General features: G+C 46.9%; 7 protein-coding genes across 7 annotated transcripts; 3 read left to right on the forward strand and 4 right to left on the reverse strand.

The window, feature by feature from the left end:
- Window positions 1-2991: 2991 nt before the first annotated feature.
- RhiXN_06736 (Fungal Zn(2)-Cys(6) binuclear cluster domain) lies at window positions 2992-4627 on the reverse strand (the record flags this gene model as incomplete). The annotated part of the gene is made up of 4 exons (XM_043326552.1): window positions 2992-3178; window positions 3232-3773; window positions 3824-4252; window positions 4307-4627. The coding sequence occupies 4 exons, from the start codon at window positions 4625-4627 to the stop codon at window positions 2992-2994; spliced, it is 1479 nt and encodes a 492-aa protein (XP_043181984.1).
- A 3113-nt stretch (window positions 4628-7740) lies between these two features.
- Window positions 7741-8516, reverse strand: RhiXN_06737 (SPC22 domain-containing protein; the record flags this gene model as incomplete). The annotated part of the gene is made up of 5 exons (XM_043326553.1): window positions 7741-7867; window positions 7937-8052; window positions 8112-8188; window positions 8242-8315; window positions 8365-8516. The coding sequence occupies 5 exons, from the start codon at window positions 8514-8516 to the stop codon at window positions 7741-7743; spliced, it is 546 nt and encodes a 181-aa protein (XP_043181985.1).
- A 254-nt stretch (window positions 8517-8770) lies between these two features.
- On the forward strand, window positions 8771-9433 carry RhiXN_06738 (transport protein particle subunit bet5; the record flags this gene model as incomplete). Its single annotated transcript, XM_043326554.1, has 3 exons — window positions 8771-9060; window positions 9112-9251; window positions 9306-9433. 3 exons carry the CDS (start codon window positions 8771-8773, stop codon window positions 9431-9433), a joined length of 558 nt encoding a protein of 185 aa, XP_043181986.1.
- Window positions 9434-13001: 3568 nt separating this feature from the next.
- RhiXN_06739 (Myb-like DNA-binding domain protein) lies at window positions 13002-15029 on the forward strand (the record flags this gene model as incomplete). The annotated part of the gene is made up of 10 exons (XM_043326555.1): window positions 13002-13059; window positions 13112-13275; window positions 13330-13376; window positions 13429-13585; window positions 13646-13783; window positions 13837-14148; window positions 14205-14322; window positions 14373-14479; window positions 14532-14670; window positions 14734-15029. 10 exons carry the CDS (start codon window positions 13002-13004, stop codon window positions 15027-15029), a joined length of 1536 nt encoding a protein of 511 aa, XP_043181987.1.
- A 1302-nt stretch (window positions 15030-16331) lies between these two features.
- Window positions 16332-21658, forward strand: RhiXN_06740 (indoleamine 2,3-dioxygenase; the record flags this gene model as incomplete). Its single annotated transcript, XM_043326556.1, has 16 exons — window positions 16332-17141; window positions 17195-17245; window positions 17297-17338; window positions 17391-17510; window positions 17567-17740; window positions 17790-18644; window positions 18697-18879; window positions 19252-19685; window positions 19748-19776; window positions 19830-19923; window positions 19989-20233; window positions 20289-20326; window positions 20386-20435; window positions 20486-20813; window positions 20868-21310; window positions 21367-21658. The coding sequence occupies 16 exons, from the start codon at window positions 16332-16334 to the stop codon at window positions 21656-21658; spliced, it is 4188 nt and encodes a 1395-aa protein (XP_043181988.1).
- A 446-nt stretch (window positions 21659-22104) lies between these two features.
- On the reverse strand, window positions 22105-24331 carry RhiXN_06741 (uncharacterized protein; the record flags this gene model as incomplete). Its single annotated transcript, XM_043326557.1, has 10 exons — window positions 22105-22474; window positions 22525-22581; window positions 22640-22748; window positions 22800-22964; window positions 23020-23383; window positions 23449-23581; window positions 23641-23734; window positions 23799-23841; window positions 23904-24195; window positions 24249-24331. The coding sequence occupies 10 exons, from the start codon at window positions 24329-24331 to the stop codon at window positions 22105-22107; spliced, it is 1710 nt and encodes a 569-aa protein (XP_043181989.1).
- Window positions 24332-24614: 283 nt separating this feature from the next.
- Window positions 24615-25537, reverse strand: RhiXN_06742 (splicing factor U2AF 23 kDa subunit; the record flags this gene model as incomplete). Its single annotated transcript, XM_043326558.1, has 5 exons — window positions 24615-24922; window positions 24978-25123; window positions 25180-25352; window positions 25409-25443; window positions 25504-25537. The coding sequence occupies 5 exons, from the start codon at window positions 25535-25537 to the stop codon at window positions 24615-24617; spliced, it is 696 nt and encodes a 231-aa protein (XP_043181990.1).
- Window positions 25538-27255: the final 1718 nt, after the last annotated feature.

The following is a 27255-nucleotide window of genomic DNA, read 5'->3' on the forward strand; positions in this document are numbered from 1 at the left end:
TGCCTTGAGAAAGTCGAGAAGTCAGTCAAATAGCAAATGGTCGCGATCACCCAAGCTTGAACAAGTCTATTCATTCAATCGCCAACTCTCCACATTTCAGGAACCTCGGCATGTTCCAATCAACCCCTTGTTTGGTCTCGTCCGCACAAGTTCCGTGAGGCAGAGTACCATTTTGTCTCTGGGCCCTTAATATTTGTTCAAAAGTGCGACAAGTTATGATGAATGTGGCACGATTCTCTCGGTTTGCCCCGACCGGACTTTTCCTTGTCAAATGTAATTGTACATTACCAAAAGCAACTCGGGACCTTGTGGTCTCTCTTCTGTAACAAACAAAATCCAATTCAAATAAAGTTACGTGCTTGCTGACGTTAAAATAAGCGCATACATCTCTGATTATGGTGAAGGTGGGGCACCAGACGTGTAGATCTTGTTCCCCTTATATCCCGCCTTTCACAATTTGTTTGTCACGAGAAAAAGAATGAGTGCCTCTTTTCGACTGGATCGGGTCGTCACATGGGCACACGAGTGCGTCAACACGCACTTCACAGGAACAAGCAGGCGCCCCGACCCAGTAATTGAAAAGATGGTGCATTCTGCACAATATTCTACCCGGCTTGTTTGCATTCAAAGTGATGTAGAAAACGCTAGTGCGAAGAAAGCTATGCTTGCATACTGCTGGCCTAACAGAGCAACACGATCAGTTACCTTGAACAGTTCTTCACACTAACCCATTATTCAAGCTAGTGAATGATCAAACGCGTGTTTCTTCAGTAAATGTATATGATGTATTGTAATTCAGATGGACAGAATACAGTAGCATCTTTCGTATCGACAACCACTTTGTATTCGTCTTCTCCAATAATCCAGGGTAAGGTGATTTCCACAAGTTGATTTCTGGCTGGCCTGTAGAATACAATCCCATCACTATACTCCATTCTGATATGATCCTATGGTTCATCCGCCGACTATAATTGCAACAGTATAATTCAATGTGTCTGTGTTTAGCTTACTTCAACCAATTCTATATCTTCTTCTGAGTACAACAATTCATTTGCCACGTTTTCATCTCCCATAATGGGATTGGTAGATGCCCAAGAGCCACTCGACCTGATCGTCAATCCGGCCGAAGCATCGATTGTTATCCCAAACCTTACAACGTATCTAATCAGTCTCGAAGAGACATGTGTGCGAAGCATTACATGTATGTGTATGCATCTTTCCCCCAGGGCTTCTGAGCATGAACAGACAAAAAACGCCCAAATTCGATTCGATGTCTTCATCTGGACTTTCGATGATAACGATTACTCGATCTCCAGCCGGCTCTCAGCTGAGATGCACTAGATAGTGGAGGTGTATTCTGCATCGAAGTTGAATACCAGATTGAATCCAACTTCCTTGGGTTGTCCTCGAGTAGCCTCGGCCCACAAACAAACGTGAGTGAATTGAAGGGGTTGGGCTCATTCAGTCTAGACCGTCATCTCGCGCCTGATAGTGGACTTTGCGTGCGAGCCGGAAACATTCCCCTGTTGCCCTGCCACACAGAGCCGAACGAATTCAGCCAAGAATTCAGATAAGGGTGTCGAGCCAGATGAATCGGGGGGGGGGGGACTTGTCTCGTAAGGCTATGCAGTACGCCCATTGGGCGAATAAAGAACTGGTACAGTAATTGGCACAATGGATTTGAAAGTTTTATTCCCTGTTCATTAACTGCCAGCAGGAGCTCTCTCGCTATGCATGTCATCGTCATACATGAGGCGATCAACGTCGTCAAGCATGTTACTCTAAACCCGCAACCAACACTCAATTTGTCAAATGCCAAACAAAACATTACAACATTCTCGAAGCCTCAATAGATTACGGCACAACCCTCGGTTGAGCGAAAATGGGACTGTACCTGATACGGTTTAGACGTTTATCCATCCCGCCCCTATCCAACGCATCCCTAGTCTGCGAAAATAATAATAATAATTCTTAAGTGTGCCACCAAAGTGATCGTCCTCCCGACAAAATGGATATGATCTAGAGCTGAAAGGCTAAATGTCTCGCGCATTGTTTGGTTGTATCCTATCAACAAAGGGACACCAAACTGGACGAAGGCGCTCCGGATCAGCGGGAAGTCTGATCCGATTGGACTACCCAGTTTGGGGGGTTGGGCCGCGGAGGGGGGGGGCAAGATGGAGCCCAGGAACATTGTACGTGGTTATGATGACCTATCTGGAAACGCTGTTCGGCTGAGACATTCCTAGATGAGAGTTAGCACCATTCTCTTCGTCGAGTGGCGATTATCCGTTCCCACCACAGAGGTATTGAAAGTAAGGTTCGAGCAATGAATACGCATTCATTCATTGTATGCGAAGGAATGGAAAAGAAGATATTGCCATGCGGTATGGTTCGGCAGGGCAATGGCAGGACACGCACTTAATTCGGAGTATCGGTTATGGATGAGGCCATTAATTTCAAGCAGAGCTGATTACTGACATATGATTGTAATTGCGATACGCAACGCCTGTCTGAACTCACCACAGATGGGCTCGTCAGGCTCAAGCCTTAAGCAGTATCAGAAGTGAGCTCATCGCGCATGGTAAATCTCGCTCGTGTCAGGCTCAAACATCGTGTATTATATATTTTGAGCAACAATAGCAAACATCGGTATACGATAACGCACTACAGGCAAAGTCCGAGACAAGAGCAGTATATTGGGATAGGGATGCGGGTGTTAGAATGTACAACAGCCAGCTCTGGGTCCCTGAGACCCAGCGTAGGCCTAGCAATGAAGCAGGAAAGACAGCGAGCACAAATAGCCAAAGCGACAGCGAGAACACCCCATGGCAGATAGCATAGAAAACATCATAAGAGGACGGACGAACCCGACGGCATACAATAACGGTTGGTGTTTAGGTGTGGGTGTAGAAGAGCCCGTGGCTTGGGGATTCTTCAAAAGGAAAACAGAGAGCACAGAATGCAAGAGACCACGAGAAATTAAGATGGGCACTAGTCAGCAGCGCGCTTGCGACGACCACGAGAACGAATAACGCCAGTCCCATCGTGCGAGCTAGCATCACCATGCACAAACTTGTGCACAGTCGGTTCTTCGGGGGCCGGTTCTTTAGGAGCCTTGCGGATTCCACGTCGCGACTCCGTTGGGTATTCACAGGATTGCTTACGGCGCAGGCATTGACTAGAAGCAAGGTGAATTCATATCGCTCACAGATAGACTGGAAATTCACTTACTTGCAGGTCCGGTCGGGGCTATCAGGAGGCGGCGGGCCGCAGGCGATCTTGCGCTTGCGACAGAACAAGCATGCGAGCGCTGGTTTTTTGGGAGGAGTCTCCTTCTTCTCCTCCACCACATCAGGACTGGATTGAGCAAAAGGTTGAGGACGTTCTCGGGCCTGTGACGGAACGACTGGAGCAGCCAAGAGCCGATGGGAGTGATCAGATGATGAGGAGTTCTGACGCTGGTGATGAGGAGTATAGGCGTAATCTTGGTCCATCGAGAAGCTTTCCTGGCGCCGGTGATTCGCTTCAAACTGTTCAAAGTGGCCCGATAGTTGGTATTTGAGTTCCTGTTGTGCCTGGAGCTCTTGCTGATAGCTCGCCGCCCGGCGCTGTTGTACAAACAAATCTCTGGGTCGACCATCAGGCAGGGTCGAATCCGAGTTCTCTTCGGCACATGGTTGTGCAGGGGATGAGTGGAAGGAAACACATGGCGAAGAATGAGTGTGACCGACAGAGCCATTGTCGAATGCCGCATAAGCATTTGGCATCCGGGACTACAGATACAAGTCAGTCAATAGTTAACGGCGGATACGGGATGACTCACATCATATTTGGCCTCAGATTCATGCGTAGGTAGCATGCCATACGGGGTCTCGGATACGATAGGGGTTGGTGTCCACTGGTTGGGCGCAGATTCACAAGGGGCATTGCGAGCAAGTTCTTGGATTCGGGACTGCTGGTTGGGCGAGTACATTCCAAAGTTCATCGGTGGTTCGGTCTGTTGCTGCTGGTAGCCATCGTAGTTGTTGGTATGGTGGGTATGATCGGCGATTGCATGTTGGTTATAGTGTCCGGCATTCGATCCATCGTGCGAAAACCAGCTGGCTCCGTCAGTGCTCACAGATGCGCACGATCCCCGACGTTGGCCGTAAAGGTCAGTCTGTTGGCCAATGGCTGTCTCAGCATACTGGGAGTTGACTCCTGGGCTAGTCCAAGTCTGACCAGGGGTAAGGTCCCCATACTGTGGTACACCCTAAGTGTGAAGGTTGGTCGATATCCCTGAGAATTCGACACAGGAGCTACTTACTTGATGGGGGATCTGGCTTGCCGAATTTGGAAGTGCAGCCATATGGTCCGGAGAAGTATTGCCAAAGGTGGGGTCGTAAGCCGTAGTTTCCGCAGTATAGTCAGCGTTGGAGTAAGTGTATGTTTGGACAAGAACGGATGAATCGTTAACGGCGGAAGGCCGAGCGCCCGGCGCGACACTATAGTAGTTGTTGTTTTGGTAATTGAAGGATGAAGTGTGAGATTGTATAGGTTCGATTGGAGGAGACTGCATAGTAGAGTCGAAGGGTGGTTGTGAATAATACTGTTGTGGGTAGTCGGAGTATGTGTATGACTGCGACATGTTGCACGTGGCCTGCGATTTGAACGGGGGGGGCAAGACACAGTCCGATTCCACTCCGCTCGTAGTGGGTTAATAAAAGGCTGAGTCTATTGGACTTGGGACGACTTGATTACGCGTTGAGGGGCGTGGTTAGGGTGATGGAAAGTTTGGTTGAAGGTATCCCTAAGATCGAGTGTCTGAAGGAAGCATGTCAAAATCGGGACCCCAGGTTTCCGGAACCCATCCCTATCTCTCAGGCGCTAGCTTCAGATGGTAATTTGCAATATCTGAAAACAGATAATCGCGATGTTGTGACATGTAGCGCGCGGTAGTGGCTCTGTAGACTCCCCACGCCACATACTCTGCATAAGGTATAAGTGGGTACTCAGTTCAATTTATTGCTTACATATGGTATTACAAGCTTATTCTCGGGCGACGATCTTGCCGGTCCTGGATGACAGTTTACAGTCACTGTCCCGAGCGCGATTCGCTTGTCACGAACCAAACCGGAAAATACCTTTTTCATCCGTGATTAGTGCGTATTGTTGCGTAATCAGCACCTTCCAACCAAGTGCTACTACCAGTAGCGTCGGTCTCGATCATCGTAATGGGCGTTGAGGTCTGGAACTCAAACGACGATGCGATGGTATGGTGACCTCGCTTTGCTGTCGAAAATCGGGGTTACCTGAAGTCGGACTTTGAATACATGGCACCGATGCGAAGATATCAATCACTCACCTACTTGGTGTCTTGATCTTCCCTTGTTCCAGCACCTACGCCCACACTACTGATTATTCCTAGCCCAGCTTGGCCTTTGCTTCCCACAGGCGGTCGGGTTTGAGCCATTCTACACCAAGGGTCAAGCGCAACATAACATTGGTCCCCCAGAAATTTTCATTTTGCTCGGTTTGGCAGTCCCATATCAATATGTGTCGGTTCGAAGCGGAACTCTGCTCAACAAGTGTATGCTTCTATTCAATCCAGCACTCTCTAATTTACTTTGCCTTTCTGGTTTCCCGTGGAGCTTGTATAAGATCTCAGAGAAAGACTTCAAAGAGAACGTGAATCAAGCGCGCGCGCGTGTCCTGTTTCAACTGTAATATCGAGAAATGGGTTATCAATCAAACAATCTGTCAAAATCGGTCTCGATTAGATTCAATAGCTGAGCGCCACTTTTCGTGCTATTTGGGAGTGACCCACGCTGGGAGAGTCGCGCACCGCTCTGGGCATGAGTACCTGCAGGTGGCAAACCTGCTTGTATCCAGCCCAGTTCAAACACGCGTCACGACTAAATTACCTCATTAACTCAGGGCCGGCAGAAGTGTAAATGACACCCATTTGGGATTGCTTCGGTTATTATGGATTCGAGGGTGTCTCAGGATTCATTGGGATTAGGTACAATATAAGACATGTCTCATACACATCATGTAGATGTATCGGGAAGCAGCTATGTGAATACACGCATAGAGTCACATGTGTTTGTGGCCGGGCTTAAGTGTAACGCCGACCAGAGTCTGGTGATCAGTGATCTTGAGCGCGCGCGAGCGAAAGTTTGCCACCAGAAGAGTTTACTGCTATATATTCAGGCCAGAAAGGGCGCATTGCGCTCACCCGCAGTCGCTTATTAGTAAATTCGAATATGATGCACCTGAAATGTCTGAAATCATCATGCTAGGGAAATTAGGCGTTTAACTGTACTATGTTCACTCAATTCAAGTGGCGTCTAGCTTCTCCCAAGCACTGGGCAAAAAATCCATTCTTGTCAATAATTCTAGACTGGAGGCTTGCTGAATACATGCATGCTCATCATCTAGTGCTCCTGTCTCGGCTATATGCTGGTGAGTAGAATAATACTTACCAGTTCATGAGCGATTGGGTCGATGGTCACGGAAATTAACGTTAGTGTTTTTCTTCCTCGATCGGAATGACACTGTTGAGAAGTATGTATGATTGATCGTATCTAGAGTGGACGTCATGCTGGTATCAATCACAGGGTAGTTTTTAGCTGTAGACGAATCCGGTTTCGAACCAGCTTATGGTTATTCAGAACTTCTGAGAAGGGAGGTTACGCAAAACTCTCTGCCATACTACATTGGTCAATATCCGGCTTTTTTACCATGGAATTACCTTGCATTGGTTCTCCAAGTGGAGCAGCCGAAGGCGTCTGGTTCGCGCGAGCTTCCACAAAGTTACCCATACATGCCAAGGATATGTAAGCAACGAGGGACTTGTTTAGCTTGGTTTCAAAAGCTCCCTTTTGCGGACTTCAACCTCCCAAGGGTAATTATGTTACATTGTGTTGGCAGAGGTCCTGGGGGGACCGACTGGTGTGGGTGTGCGAATATACACAGGCAGGGATTGTAGCGTGGCGTTGGTGGATCAGAAGCTCGACGAGTATGTCCGGTCGGACGCGAGAGTTGGCGTTCGCAGCCGCCCGAAACGTCTAGGCACCATATTATCGGCTTTATTTGGACTAGGGAACGTCAAATAGATTGAGTGAGATGCGATGACAGTACGTATTATGACAAAATTCTGGTGGGCTGAAAGTCTTTCAGAGACCCAAACACTCCAATTCCGGAATATACCAATATAGCACCAACTACTAACACAGCCAGGTGCTGTCACACCGAACAAAGTCTCAATTTAATGTTTCGATTTTATTTAAGGCTGGCATTGAACATCGACTTAGCGTTGCCAAATGAGCGACTGAAGGCGTTTTAGTGTGAATTAATAAATGCTCGCACGTAGGAGTCAGAGCAGTTGAGTAGTTAATTGTAAACGTATCCGAGCTAAGGACCATCTGGAAATTTACCTTTATAGATTGCCGCGCGAATCGACATTGATTGATATTCACAGGGTCTACTGCTAAGCGCAAAAGGTACATGTCTCGTCACTCACATTAGTTTGCATCTCTGTCTGACATATGCATTGCACTTATATGCACAACAGCCAGCCTGGGTACCCCTCGGTCGGGCTCTATCAGCTTAACCGTCTATCATCCAGAACTATTCAATGATATGTTTCTCCATACAACAATCTGTTATCTGCCTGTTATATGCTATAAAACGCGGTTAATAACCGTGTGTATACGTTTTCCTCTATTCGGGTTCTGCGCCATATAGCTGGAATCTGGGTTACACACGGCTTTGAACCTTGGCAAACGGCACAGGCTCATTGATTTTAGCACCAGTACCATAGGTAAGTGCCCCGATCCAAGGCATAACGTTGTATCGTAGGGTAAAATTGACATTGGTTGAGTTCCTACCCAACAAAAATATATAATTGCAATAAACAAATAACCAAATCGGACTATTCAGGCATAGTACTTACCTGAAGCTAAGGGATGGGTCACGAATAGGGTATTTCGCGCGAGCGGTTTCAATATTCAGTTTACTATCGCGTTTCCTCCGGACGATACGATCCCAGACTACAACTTCGTTCGCAAACTTCACCACATATATTCGCATAAGTAGTGAAACAGGGATTCATTCACTTGAAAACCTACCCCTTTTTGATTAGTGTATTCGGCCACGATATACACAAACAGCTGTTTTGTGTTCCAAGTGAATAGGGAATTCATGTCTTTACTTAAAGAGTTAGGTGCCATTGTTAAATCATTTAGACAAAGTACGTACCAGCCTGTACATCAAAGCGAAACCAGGCAACCTCCTGTTCTTTCCTGCTGTACGGGCGTGAAATGGCTTTGACGCTAAAAGTGTATTAGTATTCGAAAACAGGATACTTAAATCGCAACATACACATTCATTGGTTTGACTTCTATTCTTCCCTCGGGTTCACCAATGATATAGAGTTGTGCATATGAAACAATCGAAATGACAACCAGTAAAGTCATTAAGCATGACGATGCAAATGCAGATATATTATTGATACGTTGGTAAGAGCTGAACATCGTGCCTGCAAAATGGTTGCGGTAGTGAGACGTGGTCAATCACGTGGCACAATTGGATGAAAACGACCACGTGATAAGGCTTGCGACCAAACGCCCCGCATATCATGACTATCTATTCATTGTACATATACGATAGGTAAGAAACATTCTATTAAAAATATAGCTCACATCTAAACTAATAAAGGCACTGTGCCTGTGTGTTCTATCAAGACTGGCACCGGACCAAACAACCACGCCCAGCTCCACCTGGGGGTATGCTTTCAGATGTATCCCAGCTTGTCGAGCCTCCAAAGTCGTCTGTGGAAGGCCCCGCCAAAGTTCAGCCAAATAACGTTACTTCTCCCAGGAACACGCTTAGCTCCAGCACTGGCCTCGTTATTGCCTATAACGAGCCTTCTGCCCACCCTAAAAATGTACCTGTGCCTCAGTCAAAAGACAACCATCAACCCGACAAGCCCACTGGGTTGCCTTTTGATGAAGAGGCTAAGCTAGTCTATGGGGTCCTTCTCTCTCTGCGCCATATGGTCCAGAAACTGTCTGGCCGGTTAGTTCCCGCTGTTATCCCTTGATCACCATCTGAAACTGGCGCTATTAGCACAGACGAAGCTTTTTCGAGTTACACAACTGCAGCCTATAAGCTCCATTATTTTGAAACAATGTCTGGATACAAGTTCATAATGCTAACCGATCCTTCTGCGGATGCGCTTCGATTTATCTTGCGACAGATTTACACCGGTGTGTTTTGGACCGATCTTTATGAGTATCTAAGTTTGAACCTTCATTTTACAGGTCCATTCATTGAGCATGTTGTACGGAACCCGTTGTCAGAACTTGACTCCCGGAGCCGAGGAATAGATAATCCTCACTTTCGTGCCGCGACGGACAAATTGGTCCAGAATCTAAGCATATTCGCTTGAACTGGGAATAGGATCGTCATTTTACAATTTTATGTAACGATCCTTACGAGTTAAGTGGCCGCATACTGCACCAGCCCAAAGGTCGCCCAAACCCGCGTGCGGTCACATCGATCTATCCTAAATTGTAGCTAGGACTATCCCTAACTCATCGCAGCCACTAGGGTTTCGATCGACGCTGCAGTTGGTAAATCCGGTGTTGATCCACCGTATATCATTCTTCGATTGCTGGTACCCGTAATCGAGTTTTGGATAGTTCCTCCATTTGACCATGGCTGGGGTAAACGTCAAAAGCGGTCTTTATATGAACATCTATTTGTGACAATAATGAGTTTTCTAGGTGTAGTCCCGGGAGTGATAATTGGGTCTTGCCTAGATTGGGTAGGAACGCACGTACTGAGATAAAAATAAATAAATAATATAACTAACAGTGTTTCACAATATTAATATAACACTCCCAAGATTGACTTCGGTGTGACATAAGTAATAGTGGAATCGAGTGGATTTAGGACTGGGTAGAGCTTAGTTCTTGACGAAACGTATTGGCCGGATAACAATTGACCCCAGTCTCCATGTCTTCGAACGTGGAGGTCAGTCTTGAACACATTTACAACTCGCCAACCAAGGAGTATACGAAATCTGCCTGGAGGAATAGTTTGAAATTGAGAGTCCATTTGGGACCCATTTGGGGGGTCAATTCAAAGTGACACCATCATGACGCTAATGACCTGTGTTCGATTTCTCGTATATGGATTTCTTGAGTCCGCGAATGCGAATCTTGCCAGGATATATTAATGGAGTCCGAAAAGTTACTAGACCAGTTGATTGACATGGTGAATTGCAACACTGCCCTGGATAATCAGCGGAACCGATTTGTGGGGATGTGGGGCTGTGTAAGCATTGCGATAGTCTCATTTACTGCTGCATCATATCACTATGCTCATAGGGCTCGAAGTCACTAGCACTATTTTCCAAATACAAATGAGTATAATCTGTTCAAAAGAATGCTCAACCCTAATATATAATATCACTCAAACGATTTGCTGTGATTCGCTGGACCACTGGTACTATGCCCGTAGTAAGGTTTCAGGTAAGAGTCGGGGTGGTGGTAGTGGTAAAATATAGAAATTGGGATACTGCACGCACAGCTACCATCAAATGATGGCTTACGGAGTAAAAATGTGATGTTCATGTGAAATCCTTTTGGGAGAACTACATCTTTTTATTATGGGCCCACGGACTACACATTGCTTGCACAACCCTGCGACTAATATCGTATGTCAATATTATTGATGCTATGAATATACCCTTAAGCTTATGATCTACGATGATTTTATGTTTAAATATATATCTAATATCCCAAAGAAGCCAGCTTTTCGTAAGTTTATCCGGACCCTTTAGAATTTGGCTCTCTGGGATCTAACTACGTGTTTGTGCTCATCTACATGACACCTTAGTTCTAGGACGGGGTATTTGACCGGTTGTTCACCCTATGCTACTACTTCTGTTAACATATCCTCTAGAGCCAAGCTGTCTCGATTACTGGTTTTTATCCCTGACTGAAAGGATGAATACTAGTTTCTGGTTATTACGATTGGTTACATCACGAATGTCACGCTTATGCGGATGACGGTCGGAGTGGGGGGCTCTGGCTGAGTACCTTTGGTAACCTGTATATGCGTCTGGCTTGAGCTCAAACCGGTGCACTTTCACATCTACCGGGCATTACCTACTCAAATTATAGAGGATATTCTTATCAACAACAATCTAACATTTGCCTGAATGAGCGTCGCCGCGCATTACAATAGGGCGGAACTGACTAGACTGAATACTGACCTCATGCTCAATATGGTGTATAACGCTGCCGGGGCAAGGCCGGGACTAACGCCTTGAGATCGTTGGGATTTCATTGATATCAGTAAGTTGAAGTCTGAAAACGTACCTCCGTCTACACGCTTCTCGAGCTCGCGTAAATCGGACAGAAGGAAATCTGTAGTTTACCCCGCCTTGCCGAATCATCGTTTCCCACCATTGAAATACTCTATGATTGGAATGCTTTAATGTTAGCTTTTGTAGTCTATGGATATTGATGATTATTGATCGGACAGTAAATAGCGTTAGTGGGCTTAGGCCTCAAAGCTTGATTCCCATCAGATGAAAACGGTGTATTGGTGTGTTGAACAAATCATCGGTACATTGGCTCCATTCTTATTTCAGAAACTTTAAATACGGCATTCGGATCACAGTGTAAGAGCATTGGCCCAAGCAGAGACAGCGTTGTGAATAAAGTACGTCAAGTGCGTTAAAATGTAATAGGGGAGCTTTTTGCAGTGAATCAGCCGCTTATTGCAATCTAGTCAGCCACACACATCATCATCCCTTAGAGGGTTTGGCTGAGTCTGTAAATATTTCTGATTTCAAAGTATGCGTAGATTCCGTGAGCATTGATCTCAAATTGTCTAAGAGACTCACACTGTTGTACAGAAAACGCCTGTTCAGGATATCGGCCAGTTTCCTCCGTATTCTAATCGAAACTCCCTTAAGTTTCTTAATGCTTCAATCATACTATATGTCAGCGAACTTGAACACTCAGAGCACACGCACCAAATGGGTTGAAGTAGCATGTTTGGCTGGGGTTATTGATGTGCATATCCAGCTTATAATCCACAATGAAAGACGGATGTCCTACTCCGATCGTTACTTTATCTTTCGAGTTTTTCAAGCTGGCGTATGATACAGAGCCAGTGCTAAACTAGAGTGGCCGGGGCCACTCAACACTTGTCATTCCATTGATGAGAGTCCACCATATTCAGACTTTCCACGGTCCATGGATTCGTACTTTAATACACCTGGGCGGAAGCTGGTTCGATTCCGAATCGTATTTCACAACCCGATTCTCGAATAGATAGCTCCTGGAATCAGCGGAGTTTGAATCTAAAAAAGTACCAGGGCTTTCTGCCGATGAAACGTGACTGGAAGCTTGTATAGTTATCCGCATAACGTACGCGCAAGATCCTTTCACTTTTCTGGTATTCACCATCGCAGGTCAGGGTGATGTCATCAAGTCATGCAGCAACGGATGAGAGTGACGAATATGAGCGCTGCTGAAAATAATTGAAAGCCTTGGAGTCTTTGGAGATGGGGGACTATATTATTCTATTCAAGTTAGAATGGATCCACAACGGGGGTCTTGGACCGTGGAACTACTGCAGTTCGCACATCTACTTCTGTGTCCTGTTAGGTATTTATAGCTTATAGCTCCATAAGACACTTCAGATCACAGTATTACTAATGCTGGCGTTTTTTTATAGGATCTCACACTTGATGGAGTATCAATGATTGATGCTTTATTTATAAGCATATACCAGGATCAGAGCCGCCCACATTATTAAGTGACTCACATCAGCTCCCGTAAATTTATGGCAGTTCTTGGGCCGGTAGTGTTGATTTCGAAACCAGAACAAAAATAATATTTGTTGATATAGCCACTCGGTGGCTCATTCGGTTTGACGATTGGCGCTTAAGTTGTGATGGTTTGTTGATCGGACAAATACAACAGACATATTCAGTCATGACCACCAAGGCTCGTTCTCCTGGGAAATCTGCCCCCGAATCTGAGGAAGTTCATGGTAAAAAGAAATTTCGCTGCTTGCTTTGGCACTTGAACTTATAACATGTTAGTCGGAGAGGCTTATACGTGCGATGCTTGCAATGTTGATTTGACGCGGAACGTTCGAATTAAGTGCGCGGCAGTGGGGTGCGAAGAGGTGGACTTATGTCCAACTTGTTTTTGTGCTGGCAAGGAGCCCGATCAACATAAAGCATGGCACGATTATCGTGTAGTGGTAGGTACTCTCATTAGGTGGCTATACACTCGATCGACGTATTATTTCTGTCAGGGAAGACATTCTTACCCGATACTGGTGGAGGATTGGGGTGCCGATGAGTGAGTAGAGCTTGATCATTATTCTCAGATGGCTTTTTTTTTTTTAACGCAGATCTATTCTTAGGGAATTGCAGTTGCTCGATGGATTGTCGAAATGTGGGATGGGAAATTGGTCTGCCGTTGCCGAGTTGATTGGTACACGAACCGCTGAGGAGGTGGAGCAACATTATACCGAATGCTACATTAATTCTACGGAATGGCCTCTCCCGGTGCGCCTTGTCTTATTACCAAGAAGCGTTTTTTTCTTTCTTCTAATTGTTTATCTCTAGCGTCTCGAACATGAGTTGGACGTGGACTACGAGACCTTCCAAGAACGGAAGAAACAACGAATCATTAACCTACGCGAGTCGCTAAAGAAGAAGGCTGGACCGACCCAGCCGTTTGTTTCTGGGCCAACCAACCACGAAGTTGGTGGTTTTATGCCGGGTCGACGGAATTCGAGCATGAAGCAGAAAATGAGGCCGAAGACTTGGTCAAGGACCTCGAGTTTGGTATTGTCATGGATTATGGTGGCGATCAGCAACCAGATGACGAGGAGAAGCCCGAGGGTGATTCTATGGACATCGACGTGGAAGTCAAAGTTGAAAACGAGTCGGATGCGAAAAACAGTAACGCAGACGATGACGACGAACCTCAGATACCAGCTGTTCCCGAATCAACCGGCTCGATGCAACTAAAGCTTACGCTCCTTGATATGTACAACGAAAAACTTGATGCACGAATTGAGGCTAAGGCAATTGTCCTGGAGCGAGGATTAACTGATCACAAGAGGGTAAGTATCCCGTTTATTTCAAGCGTACCTAGTTGACAACGCCCATCGTGTTTTAGATACAACAAGCCGAGCGTAAACGGTCTAAAGAAGATCGAGAGTTTATTAACAAACTCAAGCCACTTGCTCGATTACAAACCGCTGATGACTTTGAAAATCTCGTTGCGGGGTTGCTCTGTATGCCATTTCGTTCGTCACTCGAATCTTAATAGTAACATCACCTCTAGATGAAAACACTCTAAAGCGACGAATTTCGGAACTTCAACATTACCGAACAATGGGTATTACCACATTTGCAGAAGCTGAACGATATGATCGAGAACGACTTGCCCGGGTAGGAGTCTCAAATGGCAATGTCGCTTGAATGTGCACTAAACTTCCAACAGGAACGGGACCGCTCAATGGGTACATCCCGGAATGGATTTGGGCACCGGTCGTCCGTGCCTCCAGGCGGAGAAACTGGACAGTCCAGAATTAAGGACGAATCCAGCCTTGCCAAGTCCAGCATGGGCTCCCGTCGACCAGGTGAGTGGCTAGCACCTCTACAATTCGGTCCACATTGATGTATCTTGCCTTCCACAATGACAGCTGCTCCATTAAACCTCGCTAACGCGCAGTCATTGCATTTGCTTACGCCTGCAGAACAAACTCTTTGCGCGGCATTGCGGATTCTGCCTATTCACTTCTTAGGGATCAAAGAAACTTTGGTCCGTGAATGCGTCCGACGGGGCGGAAGATTGCGTCGTCGCGAAGCACGGGAACTCGTGCGAATAGATGTTCACAAGACTGGTCAAATCTGGGATTTTCTGGTGAGGACTGGCGTTCTGAAGCTTGCTCCTGACGTTGCTCCGGCTACGGATGCTGCGGCCGCAGGGTCTGAGTAAGTGACACTTTTGTGTAGCAAGGTAGAAGTTAGTTCAATTAGGTTTCAGAAATTCTGCAGGTGCAAATCCATGGACCTCCTTGCCTGCTTCTTCTTTGGGCCCAGGGCAAGGTTTTTAAGGTGTTAATTGCTTCGGGTGCGAGTGTATGATTTGTATCGATTATCATATGTATAATAGTCTAGTTGCAATACCCTAAGCGCTTTGCTACGTAAGCATAGTCTTGAGCTACCAACAATTGATCTATCCACAACTATCCACAACCAAACAATCACCATGGCAAGTAAACGCCAAAGTAATCCGGCCTGCGTATCCTAATTCACTCGTAACAGTCTGCACTATTCAATTTTCAGTCACTACTATTGGTGGTCTTGTTGCTCATATGTACTTGCACCTATGTTCGCGCTGTTGCTCCTGGTCTCATTGACCGGAATAAGCAAGGGTAATGCGTTTTTAAAACCGTATGAGACGCCTCTAGAACAGCTTTTTTAATTAATAGATTTGTCGGTCTACTTTGGAAGTCTGCGCGTATAGGTATGCCAAGTTATTCATATATCAATTTCTTTTCTAAGATGTTTCTAGGGGAGCGATTATCTCCATATGTATCGCTAGCTTGTATAGCTATGGCGGCGACCATCTTATTACAGTAGTGTAGGATCTCCCGGCTTGTCCATTAGTGTACTTTTACGTGCCCAGCGACGTGTCGTGTCATGTAAACTTGATACAGCATGCCTCACTTAGACTCTGCTTTCCGCTACATACTACTTAACCAATTACTAGGTAGTGGATTCCAAGTAAGCCTCTACTGTCAAAAATGAGATTGTAGTGTTTATGTCCGACAATGGTTGTCCGCTAACGCCGACGGCATATACAATCAAAATGGTTGTTCTGATCGCTTCCCTATTCCAACCATCAAATAGCACGTTGCTCAGGCGGCCTTGGCGCTCTCAACCATCTATGATCTGCATGCTGCGGTGGAGCTATGGAGTGGTTCCATTACGACTGGTTACTGACTGGCGGCTTGAATTCAATACAGAAGACGATCCAGCGACCGTTTGGTCTCAAGATCTTTGTACCTGATTTCCCGAGCTTCCTTGCACTAATGCTAGTGCTCTAAAAAATATAATGCTGTCTGCTCTGCTAAGGGATGGATGACCTCTTCCCAACTTCCTCGCCTTACCCTACCTAGTAGCCTGAGGCTGGCCTCGCTTTCCATTCTTGACATTCTGCGCCTTTGACAGTTTCGGCTCCATTATTCGTTCCAACTGCTTCTTTTGATAGCTATCCCATCTCAATCGATATACCATGAGCTGTCCCGCTGGGGGTTTCTCTCAAGGGAACGGTATCTGCCCAGCATCCAGCACAAGCCAGGGCGGACCAAGGGGTTGCGCATTTATTGGTTACACTTTAAATGGGCAACAGACATTATATGGCGCTCCTCAAGGCCCAGAGGCACCTAGTATAGTATATGAGCGAGAGAGGAAAACCATCGCAGAGCTCCTTCTACCCGAAGCACCGCCCGCGGAGAAAACCAGGCCAATGGCCAACGCCGACAGCCTTAACCCATCCGAATTTGACGTACTCGCTATGGCACTGGGGGCACCTGCACGTCGTGTCTTGCAGCGCGCCGAGGCTCTTGGTCCTCGTACCGGTTGGCGTGACGGGTATCTCAGCACCCGCCACGGCTTCTGCCCCTCAGATCCCAGTGCCGCACCGATCGCGCTTGCTGCTTCTCCAGGGCGCGTATGGTCGGATCTATGTGCTCGCCTACCAGGACTAGTCAGCCGGGGAAAATGCCGTGAAGCTATTTTGGCTCTCCCTCTGATTCCGGGGGCGCAAGAGGTCATTCCTGATGCAGCTCTTTGGGCAGCAGTGGTATGTCTTGGGATCCTTGCCAGTACATGGAGATACGAAGAAAGGAACGATGGTCATGAAGGCCTTATTAACGGAATCGCACGCTCACACTTCCTGAATGTCTCTGGAAACAACGATGAGGAGCCAGAAACGAAAGATATTCCAAATATAATCACTATTCCATTGCGACAAATATGCACTCGCCTGGGACGACCCTTGCCATACCTTAGCCAGTCGGACGTGTCCATTTACAATTTTAAGGTGAGGCTTCGATCAACTCCATAGGGGGATACTGACAGTAATAATCTGGTTAGTTTCGTGACCATACTTCCACAACGCCCTATCTTGAACGTATTGAAAATATGGTAATAGTATCCCAAGGAAGTTTTCGGCGCTATTTTAATTCGGTGTATTAGGATCTTCGTTGGCCTGTTTTCAATGATCGAGGAGAGGCAATGGTAAATCCATTTCACTTTATTGACTCTCTTGTGTCTTATAATACGTCAAAAGTTCCTCCTCTGTATGGCGGATTCTCATGGCTGTTTCACGCCTGCGGTCGATCTCATTGCAACGTGCCAGGAACGTGTTATGGAACGAGATAACGAAGGGCTCTTGGAGGCGTTAATCAAAGTAAGCTCTGGCCCCTATTTGCATCTTCAATGTTGATATTTATGATATTGCTATAGCTCAAAGCTGTCGTCGATCAATTGCCTTACGTGTTCCATAAGATTAGCGTGAATCCTGGCTCAGGAGAAAACTTTGCTCATCCTGTAGAGTGGGGCCAGCGCTATGCGAAGTGGAGTGCACCCTTGAGCGCTCGGGTCCCGGCTCTTAGCGGACTTTTCTTACCACTGTTCCAGGTGAGTATATGCGTCGGATTCGTTTGGGAAGTAGCTGAGTTTTGATCAGACCATGGACGCCTTCCTGGGTCGTACAAACTTCACATCATTCCTCGGCGTTGAATCGATTCACCTTCGGGCATGGATGCCTCTCAATATCCGTGCTTTCTTGGCCGCTATCGAACACTCCTACAGCGTTCCAGAATATGTCCGAAAATCCGGAGATCCACGGTTGATGGGTGTAATGGATGGAATTGTCGAGGGCTATGCTGGCGAGCGTGGGTTTATGGGGACCCGTCGTTATAAGGTCTATGGTTTCCTCGAAGTGGTGGCCAAGACGGGCCGGGTCGAGACGAATGGGAACGCTGGTGCTGCTGATACCGTTGGACGACCCTGGCAACAAGTACACAGGACGCTGGCCGCTAGCATGCTCGAACGGCTCGAGCCTTTCCGACGCGGTATCCCAGTCTCTGATGGATCCACCTCTGCCTCGACCATATCGAATAAGCAGGATATAGCACCATGGATGTCACCTGCGCCCCACGAATGGCGAGGAACTTACGAAGAATGTCGATTCCGGGCTCGTGTAATCGCTCGAAATAGCATCGATGACGATGAGGACTGCTCTGCCAGCAAGGTGACTATCGGCTTGCACAATTCTGGGCTCAATTTTGCGCCTGGCGACCGTTTAGCAATCATGCCTCTCAATTCGTGGAAGGTCGTGGAGAAAGTTGTTGGAGCACTTGGCTTGATAGATGTACTGGACGAAGTTGTACCTCTGAGTATTCCTGGGGCCGAGGTTTGGCGTGCTTATGCAAAGCATGAAGCCGAGGTCTATCGTTCTGGAACCATCGCTCCGCTCACTGTCCGTGACATCTTGCGCAAGGGGCAGTTGTCTCCTTTGACCAAGTCCATGGTTCTGGCGGTGAGTATCCTGCCTCGTATTTCAACACAACTGATTGACGACCAATAAACAGCTGCATGCCATGTTTCGAACATCCTCTGTCATACCCCGGGTCCTGGCGTCTAGCGAGTGGCCGGTCCAGGGTTCACTAGGTGATTTACTTCTCGCGTCGATCGACGACGTAGACGAAGAAGTTTGGAACAAGATCTTCGATCTCGATGACTTGAAGTGGCTTCCTGTGTTGGTGCCACTTGAGGTACCCGTACTTATTCGGTCTCCAAATACTCAAACGAAGTATTACCTGAAACCGTTGATCTCACCGTTTCTCGGACGGAGCATGCAGTCTGCCAAGCACTTGTTGCAGCCGGAGCAGAGAATACGATAACAGGTATGGAGTTTTATTATACACGCATGAATCCCTTCGAGCATTGAGCTTTATATAGGCGTTGCGAGCGGCTTCTTGAATCCCAATCCTCTCGAAGACTATATACCACATGTTAACCTGGCTCACAATTCTGACATTGACGAGGTAACTTTCTCTAGGAATATGTTTTTATAGCTTTACATTTATACCACTTTGTCTAATGGGTAGGTATTAATTGGCGTATCGCGGCCTCTTAATTTCCAGCTTCCCATTTCCGCCGCTGCCCCGATCGCGATGTTTGCGGGTGGTTCCGGCATAGCACCTTTCCGTAGCTTCTGGCAAGCTCGAGTTGCGTCCGGTGCCATCGGTCGTAACGTACTCTTCTTGGGAGTACAGTCCCGGAAAAGGTTTCTATACAAACGGGAACTAAGGCAACACGTACTAGCCGGGCAATTAGAACTACATATCGCTTTCTCTCGTGATTCCAACGGCCTTGTTTTCGACCCCGAGCTGCGAGACTTGATAGAAAAGCGCATCGAACCTTGTTATATCGACTCTATCATTGTCGAGCAAGGGAATTATGTATGTGACTTGGTGACTTCCACCAAGTTGGGTGGTCTGGGAGGTTCCCTGTATATCTGCGGAAGCCTTTCGTTGTACGAAACGGTTATGTCCGGCCTCCGCCAGGCATTATACAAGTATCGAACAGTGACCAAGGAGAGTGTGATAATTTACTTGCCACGGCATTCGCGGAGCGTAGGTTCATGCTTGACGTTTTCATGACCCCAAGTAAGTCGACTGTCGCCATATATGATATCATTTACTCATGGCATCTATGGTAGGAACCATATCTAATAACGAGCCAGTAATTCCTCTGACAACCCTTGCACGACACACTGGTCATCGGGATGGTAGAATGTGGATCGGCGTACACGGGTCGGTCTACGACGTGACAGATTTTCTGCCGATTCACCCGGTGGGACTCTAATTGTAGCAGCCAGCGCTGGTTTGGATGCATCAGTTACATTCGATGAAGTCGCACACACTAGTAATCCTGAGGTCATGAGCTTGCTGGGGAAGTACTTTATTGGTCGTCTCCAGCCCATGCCCACTTTCCGGTTGAGCGATATCAATGCCTTGAGATCTGGATGGGTCGAGTACCATAGTACATGCGTTGAGGGATTAACTACAATGTCGTTCGAGACACATAGCATTCTACAAGATTCTCGTATCTGGTTTCAAGGTGGTAAGTCTGTCATATTGTAAATGTCTTGTGGGCACTTAGCGAATCTATTACTTAGGCCTTTTGAATATTGGTGGCGTTCGGAAGTTCTACCAAGTAAGAGCTATATGTGTTCTCATGACATACGAAAACAAAGGCTTATGTTACGTTCACAGTTTCAATCACGTTTGATTCAAAACGGGTTTCCAAATCTGTTTGGCACAAAGTAGGCTCACTCAATAATCGGCCCGTACATCCATCTCATCGACCTAACAGAATTCACGAGCTATACTTCAAATTGACCTTTGTGCTGGCATCAGGATCAGACGAAGGAAATCTGCCTGACCTCATGGGTGCAATAACCCGTGCTCATTCGTCACCCGCATCGATTGCTGCCCGTAAAACTATAGCGGAAATAGGAGGGTTTGTAGGGAACAGTGCTAGTGCTCAAGCATTTGAAAACGGGATCATTGCATATGCGCACGCAGCTATCGAACTTGATCTTCAGCTCCTAGAGCGTGTACGCGACGAGATATGCGCTGGTCTTGATACATTCGATCGGGTTGCGGAAGTCATAAAATCCTATCCTGGAAAGGAAAAACAGGTATGCCCTTTTGTTGTATCATCACTGTTTGCTCACGTCTTGCCTCGCTAAAAGGGTTTATGCAAGATTTCTTCCGTTCTTATGCAGTATCTGGAGCGCATTGCGGAGCGACTGGAGTCATACTACACCGATCATGCCGCATTAAATCTTTACAATCCCAGCCGAGAGGCGAATCCAGCTAGAGCCCGCTGGAGTATCCTTCGCCAACGCATACATGACGGTTCTTTCTTTGTCCTTACCCACCAGATCAAGTTAACAGACGACCTTGGGGATTTCTACACAGTCCGATCTCGCACAACACGGAATAGACGCGAAACCGTCAACTTTGACCAGGTTCTCTCCCAGGCCGTATCTTCTATCGCAACTTCAGAGAGGCGACAACAGGTACAACTTGAAAAACACCGACCCGAAGGTCAGAGGGAAGGACTCGCTGTCGCACATACACAACGGGCGGGAGTCGTTAATTCCTCTACCTACGAAGAGCAATCTGTTTACTTGTATGCAATTAATTTCCCTGATCCTTCGTTTACTGATGAAGATCCCTTCGATATAGTGCCAGTAAACGAATGTCCAAATTTATGCAGTCACGGTTGAAGGATATCAGACGCCTGAGTCCTGCCGGGACAAACTTTAGCCTCGAACACGCTTTGGCTGCATACGGTCCGACCTCAGATCATCCCCCCAAATCACGATTTACGGATACTGAGAGTGATTCCGGGTCATCTGTGTATGCTCGACCTAAACCCCAACCGGTACAGTCTCGAGATGTGCAAAAGATGAGGTCCGCGTCACGGCTACGTTCCGAGCCATCTCCTTCTCCACCTCCTAACAAACCTTTACCCTAACCTCAGCCAGGTGTACCTCCTTTGAGGGTCCCAACTCGATCAAGTCCACAGTCTAGTAACGCATCGTCTCCGCTAGAAAATGCACCCGGCAGAGGACTACCTTTACGGTCTGTAAGACCCGGATCCATCGCAGAACCACAGCGGAAGTACACGAGGTCACCGGCTTCATCAATCGATACTAAGCGTATACACCAACGAAATGAATCGTTGATGAAACTTTCGGCAGGGCGTAGTGTTGATCCCGAAGTTCTGGTGGAAAAAGATTCGCCTTCTGGTGCCAGACACTGGTAGCACACATGAATCAATTTAGGCTTTCTTTACCTCTTATTTGGAACAACTGTTTCGTGTATACTAGTAATATAGTCAACTTTTCAAAAGCATGACTGGTCCAAATAAATATGAAACATCCGGCATGCGCTATGTGACCCATGGCTCAAAACATTAATTTAGCTCTGAACCATATCTCCTCCCTCGGCTTCGTCCAATGCCCTTAATCGAGCGGCTGCATCTCCACTTTCTTCGGCAGCACTTGTAGCGACCCTACTCAGCAACGCTCTCGCTTTTTCCAAGTCCCCGCCCATAGATATCTCCCATAATGCACAATGCATCGCACTCTTGGCGTATTCGACAACCGGCACATCCGGGTGTGAATGAATCGCGATTTCGACAACTCGCGAGTGACATTTTGCCGCTTGTTCGTGATCGTTAATCTGGGTATAAAGTTGTGCGAGTTTATGCACCAGCCCGGCTGCTTCTCTGGATAGCTGGTCAACTCCGAAGAGGGCACGGCGGTAGCATTGAATAGCATCTTTATACCTGTCGTTTTTATTGGCGCATCCACTACCTTGACGTTACAGACGACTCACTTTTGTATAGTCTGATAACATGATGCCAGGGCCTGCCACATACGAATATCGTACGGCCTGTCGGTTCAGGGTGTGTGAATTCTACAAGATGCAACTGGGTGCAAGGAAACCCTACCTCAAAGCTGTAGCTCTCTGGAAATAGTGTAAAGCATAATGAGGCATATCGATCATTTCGTAGGTTTGGCCCAGGCCGTACCAAGCGCGATAGTCTTTACGGTTGACGTCTGTTCACCAAGATCAGAAGATGGAAATGAGGCGGATTTTCACAAACGTACCGATTGCTCGCCTATACGCTTCGATAGCTGCTTGCGAATTCTTTAGTTCCACAAACTCATGGCCCATCAACGTCCATGCAGCGAGGTATGTCCTGTCTAGTAGCACCGCACGCTGGAAATACCTAATCGCTGGTTCATGATGGGATCGTAAACTATGATAATTGCCTGTGCAATAGTCAGGTCTTGCTTCGATCGAATACGATACTAGGAGAAAACATACCAACTAGACAACACACTTCTGGTCGGTCTTTCGCAACCTTGACAAATTTGTGTGCAATATCGCTCAACCTCGCACGTTTCTTCATCACGTATAAAATGTTCGAATACACATCGATTTCATCTACCCTATACGGATCCTCGGTAAGCACATGTTCGAATATTTGCTCAGCTTCGTCAAAATCGCGAAGGTGGTAGAATATTTGAGCGCGAAGAGCTTGAAGGTAGAGTGATTTTGGGAACGTCGCACGGACTCGGTCAAGTAAGTCGAGTGCGCCTTCCGCATGTGCGTGAAGGTCAATCATGACCGTTACTGAGAAGAGTGTCGCTGCGGGGTGATCGCCTATATGTGGGCGAATACCTGTAAACTGTGTGTCAAAGTGTTAGAAGCTTGTATTAATCGAGTAAATCAACAAAAAGTGAAAATGCGTACCTCATCATTATCTTGAATGATTCGCCCAAGTTGTTTCCAACAACTCCAATTCCAGGGGTATGCTTTGGCCGACCTGATCAGCGCCTCAGTCGCCTCGGGCCGTCTGTTCATGCGAGCAAGAATAACGCCCTTCCTGATACAGTTATATAGTTGGTGAAGGCGCCCAAAGGTGCAAGGTGTTTATATACTCACAAGAACAAAAGGAACGGCTCCGTATCGTTTTTCAACAACGCAAGCAAGTCAACGAGGTCCGCATTGACGGCACCGTTCTCTTGCTCCCTCGTCCCTTTAATAATCAGTTGCTTATAGTAAGATTTTGTTCAGAATAGCCTTTTAGGTGACAAACCAACCGGATTTGGATTCCCAGACATCTTGAGCTTGTCGATCGGCTGCCTAACAAGGGAGGAGCAGGCATTAAATCCCAATAATACAATTCCTATAATTACTACTCTCACCAGATACCGACAGTATATAGATAAAAACCTTGCTTTGGGGCCTTTACAATCCTTCAACAAGTGAGACGCGCGCTCGAGCTCCTTCATGGCATAATATGTCTTCGCTACCTCGAGCAAATCTGCCTCTTCTTCGTCTAGGGCTGCATCTCCTAGTCCTATATGTTCGGTCTCAACATCTGAAAACGAGAAAGAGGGTCGTGGTCCATGAGATGGTTTAGAGGGGGTGGAGTGCATAAAGGACGACGCGTGGCGCCGGTCTTCAGCTGGGATTGCGACTAGGAGTTCACCTGCCCTTGGTTCAAGATGGATCACACGGTCAAATTATTGGGGTACTCGCTTACTTACCATTTCGCGGCTGCTAGCAACCCTCTATCTGTACAATCCTTAATTGCCTGTCGCAGTTCTCGCACTGGTGCTTGTTGAGTCATAGTGTTGGATTTTAGACTGGTTTCGAGAGTGCACGATCAATTTAAGCAATACAAGCGAAGTTTTAGAGTGTATAGCAGAACCTTTATGAGCCAGTTAGACAGAAGGAGAGGCACGGTGTGTCGTGGTCTGAAGTAGGTGGTGGTAAACAACAAACCACTAGCCGCCACCCACGATCATCTAATCACAATATCGATATAATTGATACTGTGCAGTTGTACAAAACATTTTGTGGCCCACAAAACTTGAAAAAAGTCCAAAACATACACTACATTACAGGGCTTCTCATCGGTCCCGGCTGTCATGTCGATCATCTTCACGTCTCCTCTCCCTCGGGGGGCTTGCGCTCCGTCGCTCGCGATCACGGTTACTAGGTGGTTCCCATCCACCAGCACCACCTGCATTCTTGGTCGGGTTTAGTCGGCGCTCGATTCTTTGGCCAGCTTTAAGCTCTGACACGAGTTTTTTGCTGGCAAGTCGTAAGTGCATAAAGTTGCAGAATCCACCACGGTTGCATTCTCCATTTTCGTTTTGGCGACAGCACGCCTCACGGAAATCCGTCACGGGTGATAGCTCGGCGTACAGGGGGCGGCCTAGGCAGAGTGTAATGAGCACTGAGTAAATGATACAAATGAGATTCCTACACACCTGCATACCAGCGATTGTTGAGAGCATCAACTGCAGCCTGAGCCTCCGTCTCCCATTCGTACCGAGCGTAAACATTTCCAATCAAATGATCCCCAACATTGTCACAAACATGGAGTTCAAGCAAATTTCCGTACTTGGCCAACTCGCTGCGTTACGTTGTGGTTAGCATAACGATCCCAATAAATAAATCGAAACTGCTCACCAATACAAATCTTCGTATGTCGTATCAAAGTCCTGCTGCAACTGATCTTCGCTGTAGGTCGCACTGGGATTGTGAGCGGGGTTGTGGTAAACGTTGGGCAGGAGTATGGTTTGCGAGAAAGGTGGTCGAATGTGCTTTCGTGAACACCGGTCTCCGTGGCGGCATGCACCAATCTGGGGCGCTGTGTCAGACTCATCTAGAGAAAACATGAACATAACAAATCACATACCTTGTAATAAAACGAGCAGTTGACTCGGTCCTGCTCTGAATCGTAATGTAAATAATTGGAATTTCGTGTTTATATCACGCCAGAAATTTACATACCTGTACCAAAGATGTTCGCGAGATGAGAGGCCATCGTGTCAGTAGAGTTGCACTAATGCTGTGGTGGCGCGGGTCTATATAACAAAACCCCGAGCGCTTAGTAAGAGTGCATGGAAGCTTCCGGTAAGCGCCAGATCCTCTAACGCCATTCGTCCTGCCATATTTAGTTGCAGTTAAGTATAATCCACGTCCTCTTAAGTGGATATATGCGAAAGCTGGCCGAGTTATATAGCCGATTTAACTAATTCCCTTATCGTGCAGAGTAAATATGGGCGCGTTCGCGCATAGTTAGGCTGATAGCACAAGGCCCGGCACGCATCCCTACCCCAAAGAAATCAAAGTAAATCATGCGTGAACATTGTTCGCGCATTCATTATTGTCTAAGAGCTACTTTACTCAGTTGGGATGAGTTGATTTGCCCCCGCAAAATGTTTATCAGAACCAATGCATTAGCACAAAACTTATTGAAGGGCCCGAAAACATTACCCATCATTATTCCATTTTCAGTTCCTATATGAAAACTCCCACAACTCCATTCGGTGGAATGATCTTTGGTAGCAAATGATGGCTCTAAGCTGCCCCTGTTCCTGACGTTGCAAACTACAGGTGAAGTAGGGTGCTCATGTGCTCTTGCGTTAGGGGTATTGCTGTGCTCCCAACTCGAATACCTACGAAGCGATACGTATACAGTCCTCTCGGGGGTTCCTGTGCCTGATGGAGAACCCTACATGGCTCCAAAAAAAGTAGGACAGACTCAACTTTGCTCTATTCAGTACATTTTCCGTCTAACCTTTCGCTGCACAGGTATCGCTTATCTGAATAATACGCCATCACTGCTATGTGTAAAGCAACAGAAGACTCGATGGATTTACTAATCGTACTCCTCTATTATAAGGACTTCTCATGCGTCACATATAGCACCGGCATACCGCGGGGTCATGAGCGGCTGGATACACAGTATCTGGCTGTGGGTGAATAGACCCAAATATCAAGGTTAGAATAGCGACCTTAGGCTAGAGTCAAATTTGAAACTTCACCGCTCATTTTCTCCTCCCCAGCCAATCAACTCCATTTCGAAAATTGGCCTACCGTGCCGCACTGGACAGGTATTCCCTTGAGTAGAATTATACATTCTACACTTTCGGCACTGTGCTGAACTGGGCTAAGTATATTTTAAAACTCACTCTAGCCTAAGGTGTCCAATTGGTCTAGTTTAAACGCGTGCTCGAGCATGGAACAAAAGCCTTGCATGGATTCGAATATCCTCTTCCTTGTTAAACAGAGAACTCACATTTCTTCAAACAATATCGGCTTAATATGAAACAAGGTAGTGGGGCCGAATTCAGTACAACTTGAACGTAGCGGTCTTCAAGTAAACCAATAGCGCGTAGTCGGCTGCCGAACCCAACTATCAGAGCAAACTTAGCGCACGTGAGCGGAGTTAACTCGAAAAGAACCGCCGGGGTTAGGGAGCGTGTGGGAGCGCAATAGTGGTGACAGCTAGGCTCCTGGCGCTCCGGAACACCACAGGACTACGAGTCATGATCAACCTCCATTTGACTTAGCTTGAAATCACAAGTTGTGTGAAAATGACCTAGGATGGCATAAATATGAGCTGACTAACATTAGAGTGGTGCTCCTGCGAGCTCCCGAACCGCAGTGGCTCTTGTTGAGTCGAGTGCATTGCACCAGAAGGCCGCCTGACTGTTTTAAGAAATTCGAGACACCGATACCCCCCAAAAGATGAAACTC

Source organism: Rhizoctonia solani, chromosome 7 (assembly GCF_016906535.1).
Source record: "Rhizoctonia solani chromosome 7, complete sequence".
Taxonomy (NCBI): domain Eukaryota; kingdom Fungi; phylum Basidiomycota; class Agaricomycetes; order Cantharellales; family Ceratobasidiaceae; genus Rhizoctonia; species Rhizoctonia solani.